The following is a 14,564-nucleotide window of genomic DNA, read 5'->3' as shown; positions in this document are numbered from 1 at the left end:
GGAAACTGGATGGTCACCTAAAGCAACAATCTTACATATGTTATTAAAGACCCTAGCATCTATTCTAGGACCAATTCAGTAAATTTGTTAGCAATAAGTTGGGCAAACAAAAGGGGATACTTCAGTTGCCAATATTGAGTAAGTTGTGGCTATCAATAAAAAGTAATATTGTTTCAAATGCAAGCCTTTATAAGGCAATAACATTTTAACATTTAGGGTAAAACAGGCTTTTCTCAGAATGGTGGATTGTGATCATGGTAATTCTGCCAGGAGACAACCCAATTTGATTTGTAAATGAAACTACTGACATACAATTTTACACATAACAGGTGCAGATGTTTTGCTAAAGATGCAGACGCATAAAGGAATATTTTTTAAAAACTCATTACACATCACCAAATTCAGATTTTGACTGTCCCCTCATGGGCTCTAACAGAAGCTCCTCCAAACAAAAAAAAAATCTCACAGACATTCCACAAATTCCTTTTCTTGAGATCCTCTATCAACCTGATTTTGCCAGTTCACCTGCGTATTGAAATTCATCATGATTATTGCAAAAAGGAACATAGAAAAAGCTACTGCTATGAACATCAGATGAAGTGACTTTTTTGTGTTGACCAAGGTGCAGGATGCTGGTAAGACATAGTTCTCTGTTCAAAGTGATGGGTCTGATTGAAGATTTAAAGAACAGGGAACTGTAAGAGCTGTTCTTGATGCCGGACGTTACTGAAACTTTGGGACTCACCCTGAAGTGAATGATGGGAGACTGTAAAAAAGCTGGGAGAACTTTGGATTTTAATGTTCAAGTCTACATATTTCCTGGGAGCTTGGTGAAAAATAGTTAATGAACAAGTATCTTTTCTGTAGTTCAATATATTAGTTGACTGTAATGTAATGGTTCGCCAATGATCTGAGTTTTTTTGTCACAGTGAAAGGTCTCATAGAAATATAGAAAAAAAGGTCTGCTCCACCATTCATAAAGTCATGATGGGAAAGTTGCTGGAGAAGGTACTGAGGGATAAAATCTATTTATATTTGGAAAAGAATGGGCTTATCAGTGATAGGCAACATGGTTTTGTGCGGGGTAGATCGTGCCTTACCAACTTAATAGAGCTCTTTGAGGAAGTGACCAAGTTGATAGATGAAGGAAGGGCTGTAGATGTCATATACATGGACTTTAGTAAGGTGTTTGATAAGGTTCCCCATGGTAAACTAATTGAGAAAGTGAAGTCACATGGTGTGTAGGGTGTTACCACTTCCTCTGGCAGCTCATTCCATACGTGTACCACCCTCTAATTGAAAAGGTTGTGCCTTAGATCCCTGTTATATCTTTCCCCTCTCACCCTAAACCTATGCCCTCTACTTCTGGACTTCCCCACCCCACGGAAAAGATTTGTCTATTCATCCTATCCATGCCCCTCATGATTTTATAAACCTCTCTAAAGGTCACGCCTGAGCCTCCGACGCTCCAAGGAAAACAGTGCCAGCCTATTCAATCTCTCCCTGTAGCTCAAATCCTCCAACCCTGGCAACATCCATGTCAATCTTTTCTGAATTCTTTCAAGTTTCACAAGCTTTTGATAAGGAAGGAGACCAGAATTGCACGCAGTATTCCAAAAGTGGCCTAACCAGTGTCCTGCAATATGACCTTCCAACTCCTTTACTCCAATACTCAATACTCTAACCAATAAAGGAAAGTATACCAAATGCCTTCTTGGCTATCCTATCTATTTGCGGCTCTATTTTCAAGGAGCTATGAACCAGCACTCTGTAAGTTCATAGCTCATCATCCAGCTCAGTATCCTCTTCCTGTTTTCTCTTCAAACACTTTAATCCATATAGCCCTTCATTGCTAACATTGCTACCTGCTTCTTGAAAACATTCAATGTTTTGGCCTCAACTGCTCTTTCTGGCAGAAAACTCCACAGACTCATCACTCTGAGTGAAGGAATTTCTCCTCATCTCATTTTTATGGTCTACTCTTTATCCTTAGACTTTGACCCCTGGTTCTGGACTCCCCAGTCATTGGGAACATTGTGCCCATACTCTGTCTAGTCCATAGGTTTCTACGAGATTCCCCTCATTCTCCTAATTCCTACTGAAGAGTTTCAACTGATGCAGTTTCTCTTCATATGTTAGTCCTGCCATCCCAGGAATAAGTGTGATAAATCTTCATTGATCTCTCTTCATAGCCAGAACAGTCTTCTTCAGACAAAGAGACTAAAACTGTACACAATATTTCAGGTGTGGTCTAACCAAAGCTTTGTACAACTGCAGCAAAACATCCCTGCTCCTATGCCCAAATCCTTGTGTTATGAAGGATAACCTATCACTTGTTGTTTTCCCTATATGCTGAAACACCTCTCCATCTTCCTCACAGGTCACCCTCCTGCCCATCTTCATGTCATCTGCAAACGTGGCAGTATCACATAGAGTTCCCTTACTTGGGATTTAAGCACTGAGCCCAGCAATACCACACTAGTTATTGCCTAAAAAGACCTCTTTATTCTTCTTCTTTGATTCCTGTTAGCCAACCAGTTTAGAATGCTATCCCATGTCCCATGCACATTATTTTTACATGTTAAACTCATTTGTGGGACCCTATCAAACACTTTCTGAAAGTCCAAGTAAACCGTATCCAATGGCTCCCCCTTATTAACTTCACCAGTTACATCTATGAAAAATTTTAGTAGATTTGTTAAGCATGATTTCCCTATCAAAGCTCCATGCTACCTCTGTCCAATCCTGTCACTGTTTGATAAATGCTCTACTATTAAATCTTTTAGAATGAAGTCTAGCATTTTTCTGACTATCAATGTCAGGCAAACTGGTCTATAATTCTGTGATTTCTCTCTACTTCCTTTTTTAAATACTGGGGTTACTTTTGTTGGGATGTATATCTTTACGCCGAGGGAGGGTAGACCTGTAGTTGCTGCTTGGGAAATCGGGGGGCGCTGCGGAACTGCTGTTTGGACTGTTTACCGAAACTGCCTGTGCAGCTGGACTACCAAGGTCAGACCAATACAATGGCAGCCTTTACTCGGAGACCTTGTTTACAAGACAGACCATCTCGTGGATACCTGCCAAGGCCGAGGCCTGTTCACAGGAAGCCTTTGTCTGTGAGAGATCACGTGTGAGAGTGATTACGTAGCGTTAGCTTAGCAAACAATATATCAGGCAGGGGTTTTTGGAAAGATTTCAGAAGGCGCTTTCTCCAGTGAGCAGTAAATATCTCACTGTATTTACGTACGTCTCTCTCTCAGTAAAAGCTTATATTTTGAATCAGATCCAGTGTCTCTCTCCTTCAAACGAACACCGGGGACGGTAGCTCCGTCATAACACTTTAGTTACTCACCAAACCACAGGATCTGTTCCAGTGTCTGTATAGAACCTTGAAAGATGATCACCAATGCATCCAATATTTCTAAAGCCATTTCCTCAAATACTACATTTCCTTACTAACACTGATTTCCTTCAACTATCCCCTCCTTGTATTCTCCAACACTTCAGGACATTATTTGTGTCTTGTTTTGTGAAGTCAAAACCAAAATATGTATATAATTGCTCTGGCATTTCCTTATTCCCCATTATAACTTCCCTTCTTTCTGATTGGAAGTGACTTAGATTGGTCTTCACCAATCCCTTTTATCCTCCTTTGCTAAAATCTAAACTGCTCCCAGTCTTCAGGTCTGCTGCTTTTTTTGGCCAATCTGTATGCTCCCATCTTGGATCTAATATCCTTAACATAATTTCTTAGCCATGATTAGGCCACTTATCCTATTTTATTTTTGTTTCAGACAGAAATGAACAATTGTTGGACAGGAGCAAGTATATCTTTTCACACTTAATTGAATTTTTTTAAAGTGAGCTATTCTCTAGAATAGTTGATTCTGGTTTCCACTGAGTGCGAAACTATAGTTGCAAGTTTAAAAGTATCTTCATTTTCAAATACAATCATTCTTTGTTCTTCTACAGTGGCAATGTCTGGCTCTCATAATGCAAGAAAGGCGTCAGAAGATTTTTATGTTTTATTTCTGCAATCCACCTGAGCAAGTTATCATCCTAGCCAGATTGTTCATATCAAGTTCATTCTTGTGCTATTTTAATGCATTCTTTAATTAGTTTCCTTTAAAACGTGGAAAAGTTGACAGAAATGTGTTAATATATTCATTTCTGACAACAAATTTCATCAAACTATATCAGCTCATGTGGCAGGTAGAGGTTCTTTATGATTTATAATGCAAGTCCATCTAGTGCAGCACGATGTAAAATGTTACAAACTAAAATAAAATTAAATCATTTAAATAAGACAGGACAATATGTTTTTTACATAGCAGTTTAGCAGTCGCAGATAACGCTCAAATGACAGCTTTATGTTCTATTTCTAATGATTTTGCCAGAACAACAATCATGAAATACATGAAATGATCAAAAACAGATTAATTAAAATTGCTTAAGGATGAAAATGGGTTGAAAAGAACCAAACTTTCAAAGAATTAAGGCAAAAGCAACACCAAAGAAGTAGCAAGGATCACAATTTATGATAGATCTCTACTGAATGGTAACATTTCATACCATTAATTTTCAAGTAGCCAGTAGTCTGTTGGTCCCCAGAATCACAGGTATATTGACCGGCATCTTCCACATTCACATTGTGAATTGATAGTTGAACAATGGCACCATCTTGTTTCATTTCATATTTGTTGCTAGGATGTAGCGTTCGAGACCCCTTCCTCCATTCTACTGGAGCACCAGGCTTAGTAAGCTCGCAATGCAGTGTGACAACATTACCTTCTTCTGCTTCTTCATTTTGCAGTTCTTGTCTGAACAGCACAGGTAAGGCTACATAATTTAGAAAACATTTATAGCCAGTATCAGAATATCAATTTTAAACAATTTGGTTTTACTTAAATTAAGAACTGCTGGAAACAACTGCTAAAATATTCTTTTTAAAACTACAAGTCATTGGTTGTGGATTTTCACAAGGAACAACCATCTGCAATCTTCCATTTGTCTTAGGACTGTAAAAAAAATCTTAATATACTTAGCCTCATAAAGATTGCTTTTTATCACATTCTTGTGACATCACCTCAACACTGTTGACTTTCAAGTAATCTTGAAGGTGTAGACTACAATTATATAAGTCACTACCATATCCTTGTTGTTTGATCAAAAATCTTTATTCCTGTATATTAAAATCATTCCCATCATGTGAGCTGAGTCTGGTTTTGAGTTATCGTCTATTCAATACTCCATCACTACTTCCAATTTAATGCATTTATCTAGGTTATACCAGGCCCACTAAACTCCAGATAGCACAGATAGCTCCATTAAAAAATTGAACCACTCACAACAAATAAAAATATACAATCATTTGTTACCAATGTATTAGTAAACAAATAATCTACAAGAAGCTAAAAACTGATTGGAGGGAAATGGTTTTAAAAATCTTGAAGATCAAAAATAATTTATGCAATTATGTACAGTGGCTGAATGATAATAGTAACTTTCAAACAAAGGATGGATTCCAATATGAATTTCTTCCATTTTACCTTTCACATTTAGAGAAGCAGTGGTTTGTCTTTCGCCTGAATCACATGTGTATTCACCAGCATCTTCTGGTTCCACATCATGAATGAACAATTCTACAATGGGGCCCCAATTCTTCATTTCATATTTTCCACATGGCAAGAGCACTACAGATCCTTTGCGCCATTCTACTGCAGCATCAGGTTTAGTAATTTCACAGTGAAACTTAGCCATACCACCTTCTTCTGCCTCCACATTCTGAAGCACTTGTTTGAAAAGCACCGGCAAGACTGAGAAATCAAATTTAAAGTTTATTAGAACAGTGATTTGTCTCTTACATTTAAAAATGATTTTTACTGGACACAAAATACATTCTGATTTCACTTTTTCTCTGGCTATCTTAGAAATGTACTCTTCTTTGAATAAGAACATTGAAATGGAATAGGCAATTTAACCCCTCAAGTGTGTCACCTACTCAATATTATCATGACTGAAATGCTTACCTCCATTCAGCTTCTGTTGCTTTGTATCCTTTAAAATTTTGGTTAACAAATATCTTTTCATGTAGTATACAAAGTTATCAACTGACTGAGTATAACTGTTGCTTGAAGACTATTCTATACATCATTTACATGTGAAAATGTTTCCTATCTTCATTTCGGAAAGTTCTGGTTGAAAGGTGTTCCAGTACACAAAAGGATGAGAGTAGGGAGGACATTGACAGGATTTCATGGTCACAGGAGTGTGTTGGCAGACAGCAAGCTGGTTTGAAGTATGTTGACTTCAACACCAGGAGTATCCGGAATAAGGTAGGTGAGCTTGCAATATGGATAGCTCTAGGACTTCAATGTTGTGGCCATTTCAGAGACATGGTTAGAGCAGGGTCAGGAATGAATGTTGCAGGTTCCAGTTTAATGATCTTTTATTAAGATCAAGGAAAGTAGTAAACCAGGGGGAGGTGTGGCTTTGTTAGTCAACAACAGTATAATGGTGGCTGAAAGAACTTTTGACGAGGACTTGTTTACTGAGGTGGTATGGGCTGAGGTTAGGAACAGGACAAGAGAGGTCACACTGCTTGCAGTTTTTATAGGCCTCCGCAAAGTTCCAGGGATGTGGAGGAAGAATTGGCAAAATAATTCTGGGCAGGAATGAAAGGAACAGGATGGTCATTGGACGGCACGGTGGCACAGTGGTTAGCACTGCTGCCTCACAGCGCCAGAGACCCGGGTTCAATTCCCGACTCAGGCGACTGACTGTGTGGAGTTTGCACGTTCTCCCCGTGTCTGCATGGGTTTCCTTCGGGTGCTCCGGTTTCCTCCCACAGTCCAAAGATGTGCGGGTCAGGTGAATCGGCCATGCTAAATTGCCCGTAGTGTTAGGTAAGAGGTAAATGTAGGGGTGTGGGAGGGTTGCGCTTCGGCGGGACGGTGTGGACTTGTTGGGCCGAAGGGCCTGTTTCCACACCGTAAGTAATCTAATCTAATTATAGGGGACTTTAACTTCCCCACCATTGACTGGAAATGCTATAACTCTAGTATGTCGGATTGATCAGTTTTTGTCCAGTGTGTGCAGGAGGGCTTCCTGACACAGTATGTCAAAGGAGAAAGTGAGGACTGCAGGTGCTGGAGATCAGAGCTTAAAAATGTGTTGCTGGAAAAGCGCAGCAGGTCAGACAGCATCCAAGGAACAGGAGAACCGACGTTTCAGACATACGCCCTTCTTCAGGAATGAGGAGGGTGTGCCAAGCAGGCTAAGATAAAAGGTAGGGAGAGGGGAATTGGGGGAGGGGCATTGGGATTACGATAGGTGGAAGGAGGTTAAGGTGAGGGTGTCGGGCTGGGGGGGGGGGGGGGGGGGGGCGGAGAGGTTGGGAAGAAGATTGCAGGTCAAGAAGGCGGTGCTGAGTCTGAGGGTTGGGACTGAGAAAAGGTGGGGGGAGGGGAAATGAGAAAGCTGGAGAAATCTGCGTTCATCCCTTGTGGTTGGAGGGTTCCTAGGCGGAAGATGAGGTGCTCTTCCTCCAGGCATCGTGTTGACATGGCCTCTGCACTCTCACCTTTGCCCTGCTTATGTTGTGTCACCCGTCATTTCTGAATCCAGCATTCAAACATTTAAAAGCTTTTGGCTCATGGCCATTCTCCCGTAATATCTCCTTTAATCCCTATTGCCCTATTGTTTTCAATCTCTTTTATCAACCAAATTTGTTAAGGTCAAGAGTTTGTATCTTTCCCATCTGCCGAGTTTTCATATCTGAAGTTTCATTGCCAACCAGGCATTGTGTGTTTTTTGTTTATACAGCACAAATGTTTTTAAAACACCACCAAACATCCAAAAAAAATCTTCATTTGGCATTCTCTGGGGCATTAGATTTCCTAAGTAAATTGTGAGACAATTATATTGTCAGCCTCAGGCTGGACGTGTCTTCAAATGCTGATCATGCTAAACTAAAGGTCTCATTATTTTTCTTGTGTAATTAAACAATGGTCTTTTACTTTCCAAATCACTAGACACATACAACTATGTGGTGATAAATATATACTATCTAACTAATATGTGACTCCTGTCCAACAAAGAACAGTACAGCACAGGAACAGACCCTTTGGCCCACCAAGCATGTGATGCTTTTCTAAACTAAAATCCTGGTGCATCTAAGATCTGGTCTATATCCCTTTATTCCCTGTCTTTTCATATATCTATCAAGATGCCACTTAAATGTTGTTATTGTACCTGTCTCCACCATCTCCTCAGGTCAGTGCATTTTCTGCATAAAAAAACTTACTTTTCACATCTTCTTTAAACTTAATATTTTTTACATTAAACTATATCCCCTAGCAACTGACATTTCTAGCCTAGGAAGAAGACTTGACTATCCATTCTATCCTTGCCTCGTATAATTTTGTAAAGTTCTATCAGGTCACACCTCAGCCTCCGACATTCAAGTGAAAACAAACCAAGTTTGTCCAATCCCTCTGAATCCAGCAACATCTGAAGACTCTCCAGAGTCTCCACATCCTTTTGTTAGTGTAGCAACCAGAACTGTACACAATATTCCAAATATGGCTTAACTGAAGTTCTCTCAAGCTGCAACCTGACTTGGCAGTTTTTATGCTCTAAGCCGAACGTGAACATGCCATATGCCATCCTGACCACCTAATCCAATTGTGTTTCTACTTTTAGGAAATTGTGGACCTGTACCCCTAGATCCCTCTATATGTTAACACCACTAAGGGTTCTGCCATTTACTGTTTACTTTCCTCCTGTATTAGATCTCCCAATATGCATCACCTTGCATTTGTCCAGATTAACCTCACTTAGGATCTCATCCATCTCTTGTGGTTCCACACATTGATCTTTAAAGAGTCTTATTCTCTCCCTTTTACCCTTAATATACATGTAGAATCTCTTTGGATCCTCCTTAATCTTATATGCCAAAGCTATCTCATGTCCCTCCTGGTTTCCCTCTTATGTATACTCCTACACACTTACACTCCTCAAAGATTCATTTGATCCCAGCTATCTATATCTGATACATGTCTCCTTATATTTCTTGACCAGAGCCTCAATATCTCTAGTCAGCCAGAGTTCCCTACGCCTGCAAGCCTTGCCTTGCTGACCTTAAACTCTTGCTATCAGGCTTGTGGAAGCCTCTCATTTGTCTCTTGTGAACTGCTTACCCATATTGACTTTTGAAAGTTCCTGTCCAACAACATCAAAACTGGCTTTAATCCAGTTTAGAACTTCGACTTTTGGACCAGGCCTATCCTTTTCCATAGTTATTTTAAACTAGTAGAATTATGGTCACTGCTCTCCACCAACACCTCAGTCACGTACGCCTGCCTTCTTTCCCAAGAGGAGGTCAAGTTTTGCCACCTCTCTAGTATGGCCACCTACATGTTATTTTGAAAGTTTTCTTGAACACACTTAACAAATTCATCCCCATCAAAGCCCTTAATACTATGACAGTACCAATCTATGTTTTGAAAGTTAAAATCCCCTCCATTACAACCTCATTATTCTTACAGCTATCTGTATTCTCCCTACATATTTGCTCATTAATTTCCCACTGAATATTGGAGGTCTATAGCACAATCCCATCAAGGTGATCTTATTTCTCAGTTCCACCCATTTAACTTCACTGGACTCCCCCCAGGAATATTGTGCAGCGAACTGGCTCAGTGGTTCGCACCGCTGCCTCAGTGCCAGGGACCCAGGTTTGATACCAGCCTTGGGTGACTGTGTGAAGTTTTAACGTTTTCCCTGCGTCTGCGTGAGTTTCCTCTGGGTGCTCTGGTTTCCTCCCACAGCACAAAAATGTGCAAGTTAGGTAGATTAACCATAGGAAATGCAAGATTACAGGGATTGGGGCTGGGTCTGGGTAGGATACTCTTTGGCGGAAACGATAGGCTGAATGGTCTCTTTTCACACTGTATGAATTCCATATATCCTCAGTAAATACTGCCATGATATTTTTCCTCATCAAAAATGGCACTCCCGTTCCTCTCTTGCCTCCCCTTCTATCTTACCTAGAGCATCTCTACTCTGAAATATTGAGCTGTTAGTCCTGTTCCTTCCTCAGCCATATTTCTTAAATAGCTATGATATGCCAGTCCCAAGTTTCCGTCCATACCCTGAGTTCATCTGCCTTATCTGTCAGGCTTCTTGCACTGAAAGAAATGCATTTTAATTCATCAGTCTTCCTTCGCTCTCTGCCATGGTCTTGGCTGTCTTGTCCATTTAAATTGCTCCTTTTAATTTCTGTACCAGTCTCATTTTTCCCCTTGTCTCACTACTGTTAAGAGATTATTAACCTTTAGGCCCTGCTTTTTAACCTCCTGCCTAACTCCCTATATTCACTCTGCAGGACCTCATCCCTTTTTCTACCTATGTTGTTGTGTATACAACGAGCTCCAACTGCTCATGCTCACCTTTAAGAATTTGGTGCAACCATTCCAGGATGTCTTTGACTCTGGCACCAAGGAGGCAGCACACCTTCCTGGAATTACGCTCACAGCTTCAGAAATGCCCTGACTAGAGAGTCCCCTATTATAATTGCTCGCTTGGACTTTGCCATACCCTATTTTACGGCACAGCCAGTGGTGGTGCCAAAGAGTTGGCTGTGCTGTTTGTTTGCCATGTGAGGCTATCCCCACCAACAGTCTCTAAAACAGTATACTTGTTTCAGATACAGATAGCCATAAGAGACTCGTGCATTACCTGCCCACCTCTTCTGGTGGTCACCCATCTTCCTGATTGTACCTTCTTGAAATTACTATCATGCTCTCTCCCTCCTCTATGTTTCTCAGTGTTTTCAACTGCCACTCTAACAGATCTATTTCAGTCTGAGAGAAGGTGCAGCTGGATACACTTCCTGCAAGCACAGTAGCCAGGGCCAATTGACTGTTCAATGATCTCCCACATCTGACAAGAGGAGCATACCATTCCACTGACAGCCATCTCTGCCCCTTTAACAACAAGCTGACTTAAGGAAAACAAAAGGTATTAACTTACCTGTACCTTTTTGCTGTTCACCCTCCTCAACAAAACGTGGTATGCACCTAGACCCACAGCACCACTAATTCAGCAGTACTTCGACCATAAAGCAGCACCTTGCAACAAAGACTGGAACAAGATACAGCCAATGCCTCCCTTCCACATTCGCCTAAACTCCCATACTTAGTTCAACTCCCAGTGTTTGCACACTCTTACTGGTCGCATTCCATGTTAGGAGCATTTGGGCTTAGCTTCTATAGTCATCATCAGCAGTCCCTCACCAACACAGATGACTCTTCCACTCTGAGTTTGAGTCTGTAGGTGGCTGTAAGACCAATATAGCTATCGCAGGCTCACAGTTGGGGCAGGTAGCGGTCACAGGAAGGGGTGGATGGAGCATTGGTGTGGCAGCGTGCTCCTTTTACTGTTTTCAATAGGCTTCCATTTTTTTCCCAATGATGAGTCTCAAGGTGTTTGATGTCTTCCTAATGTCTTCACTATAGCATTCAAGAAGTACCTGGATGAACACATGAGTAGGAAGGGAATAGAGGGATATGAATCCTGTTAGTGAAGACAGTTTTAGTAAAAGAAGAACAAAATATGATGGCGCAGGCTTGGAGGGGCGCAGGCATGGAGGGCCGAAGGGCCTGTTCCTGTGCTGTGCTGTTCTTTGTTCCTGGATGCTTCTCCTCGATTTTGGACAAGCTTGGACTAGTGATTCCCAGGTGTCTTTGGGAATGCCGCACTTCGCCAGGGAGACTTTGAGAATATCACTGAAGTGCCTTCTCTGTCTACCTGGGGCTCACCTGTCATTTCAAAGCTGGGAGTAGAGCACCTGATTGGGTAGTCTCATGTTGGTCATGCGTATAACATGCCCAGCCCTTCATAATCAATCAAGGGTAGTAGGTGTTCTTGATGCTGGGGGCGTTGGACTGATTGACGAAGCTGATGTTGGTGCAACTTTCTTTCCAGTGGTTTCAGAGGACCTTGCGCAGGCAATGTTGGCGGTACTGCTTCAGTGCTTTGAGGGGTCTACTGTCGACAGTCCATGTCTCAGAGCCATATAAGAGGGCAGAAACCACCATTTTTCTGTAAACCATGATTTTGGTGTTGAACCTGAAGTTGTTGTTCTCGAACATCCTTGAACTCAGGCAGCATTAGCAGATTGGAGATGACGTTGAATCTCTTCATCAATAGCTGCTTTGGCCGACAGAACATTCCCGAGGTATTGGCAGTGGTCCCTAAGGTCTCCTGGGGTCTTGATGACTGGGAGTTTGCTCCACAGTGCCAGGCCAGGTTGTTGAAGGACCTTTGTCTTGCGAATGTAAGGGTGAGATTCATGTTCTCATATGCTTCCATAAAAGTGCTGACAATGGTCTACAGATGCTGATGATAGTCTAATATATTTGCCATAGGCACAATGCCTTTCAGTGGTCATTTTGATTATTTTCTCTAAGTACTTTGATATTCCATCCAAGTCCTTTCCAACATTCATTGTTTCTAGCTTTCAATTTTAGGTCCGAGGTGGTCATATCACTTCTGCCTACACTAACATCACATCACCTAAGTTCTTAATAGATAAAATGAATAGTTGAAGCCCCAAACTAATATCGGAGAAAGAGTCGTATTAACTCTGATTCCACACATGTTGCCACACTTGCCGATGTTTTCCAACAATTTCTGTTTTGGGTCTCTGATTTACAGCATCGCAATTCTTTTGGTTTTTATCAATCTCCTTCCACACTCAATGATTTCTGCACACATACCTCCTCCAGAGCTCTCTGTTCCTACAAACATTTAAAATTGCATCCTTTATTTTGTGTTGCCGTAAATAATTGCAAATAATGGAACTTAAAATAATGCTAATTCCACTTTTTTTGTGCAATGATTCATTCTTACTATTTTAATCCTTTGTGATGTTGAACACAATAATAAATTATATACCATGCATAATATCCAAAGAGCTGTAAACGGAATTATTTAATCTTCAAAGAATGACAAATCTAATCAGTTTTAGCTACACTGCTGAATTGAAAGGGATTCAGGATTAGATTATTTGTTTCATTTTGTCAGAAAACCAACCTCTGCAAAGTAAATAACAGTGTGGAAGATGCAACCTGTAGAAATTAATACGCCAAAATAAAATTTACCTTATATAAAATCTCAGAACTGAAAGAACCTGCTGTGCTTGGGCTTAGAACTTTTGATCAGAAAATATGGCATTCATTGGAACAGATAACAAGCAAACTAAACCAAAGGAAAGAAGACATCAACTTTTTAATTGGCAAGCTAGAACATCTGAACCAATCACATACAATTAATAGATGAGTTGTAGTTGGTTGAGAACACGCAAAAACCAGCTGACGTCAACATGAAACTAAAAGCCGAATATTGACATAACTTCCATAGAACTTGTTGGGCTTGCTAAACGTGGATCATTGTAAGTAATATTTTATACATTTACCTGGCAGGGGTATAGTTTGTAGGAGGAAACACATGTTGGAAGCTAGGTGTTGACTTTGTTGCAGATAACTTGCTACTCTCAATATAGAATCACCCAACAAATAGTTCAGAATGTGTTTACTCGACCCATAGCATAACACAGACAGGGCGGGTTAGCTCCCTGAGTATCTACATCCAATACCAGGTCCATAAGTAGCTTAACATTGCTATTGGCAACATCCCTATAACATCTTTGCCTAATGGATTTTAACACGAGCACTGACCACGAGGCATGGCCCAACTCAGACATCATGGCTTGGAAAAGAGAAATGGGAAAAATGGAGACTATTCAGCTTTGCTGATATCATAAGCTTTTTGCAGCCAATACTCTTTTTTGGAACAAACCATGCAACAAGGAGAAGCCCAATATCATGACATAAAGGTAAAGTTGTCTAAGTCTTGCACCATAGGGTTGCTCTCCCTGGGAGTTCTTCCTGCATTCCCTTTGTTTGTTTTGATGTCCAGTGTTCACAGTATTTTACATTGAAGCTAGATATGAAGTTGACAGATAATGACAACTGAGAGACATCCACTGATGTCCAGGTCCTCAGAAGATTGACTGCTTAGAAGTGGCAACCAGAAGCAAAAAGCTCTGCTGGCTGAGAAGAGGGCCCATAGAAAACAGGCCTACAGATCTTCTTAGGTGACTGTCTTCCTTTGCTGTAAATGTGGCAGAAACTGCCATGCCAGAGTAGGGTTTCTGAACTACATCAAATAGCGCGACGTCTAAAAACTAGCTTCATGATACGGCAACCTGTTTTTACGTTCATTTAAGCTATTATTAAGATTCAGAACTTTCAGTAACAATAACTTAGTCTGAAAGCTACAAGTATTTAAGTCGTTTTGTGAACTCACGGCAGATCAGTACACCAAAGTAAGCTAGATTAATCGTGTAGAAGGAGAAAGTGAGGACTGCAGATGCTGGAGATCAGAGCTGAAAATGTATTGCTGGAAAAACTCAGCAGGTCAGGCAGCATCCAAGGAGCAGGAGAATTGATGTTTCGGGCATGAGCCTCCTTTAGGTCTGAAGAAGGGCTTATGCC

At 40.8% G+C, this 14,564-nt stretch overlaps 1 protein-coding gene across 1 annotated transcript in view; it reads right to left on the bottom strand.

The window, feature by feature from the left end:
- Positions 1-14,564, bottom strand: part of obscnb (obscurin, cytoskeletal calmodulin and titin-interacting RhoGEF b) — an 821,414-nt gene that overhangs the window by 342,862 nt on the left and 463,988 nt on the right. Inside the window, exons 52-53 of the mRNA XM_060825732.1 lie at positions 5,553-5,819; positions 4,576-4,842 (exon numbers count right to left, since the gene is read on the bottom strand). Coding sequence (XP_060681715.1) covers positions 4,576-4,842; positions 5,553-5,819 — 534 coding nt within the window. The remainder of the gene's footprint in view (positions 1-4,575; positions 4,843-5,552; positions 5,820-14,564) is intronic.

Source organism: Hemiscyllium ocellatum, chromosome 5, assembly GCF_020745735.1.
Source record: "Hemiscyllium ocellatum isolate sHemOce1 chromosome 5, sHemOce1.pat.X.cur, whole genome shotgun sequence".
In the NCBI taxonomy this organism is placed as follows: domain Eukaryota; kingdom Metazoa; phylum Chordata; class Chondrichthyes; order Orectolobiformes; family Hemiscylliidae; genus Hemiscyllium; species Hemiscyllium ocellatum.
This window is presented reverse-complemented; position numbering and strand designations above follow the sequence as displayed.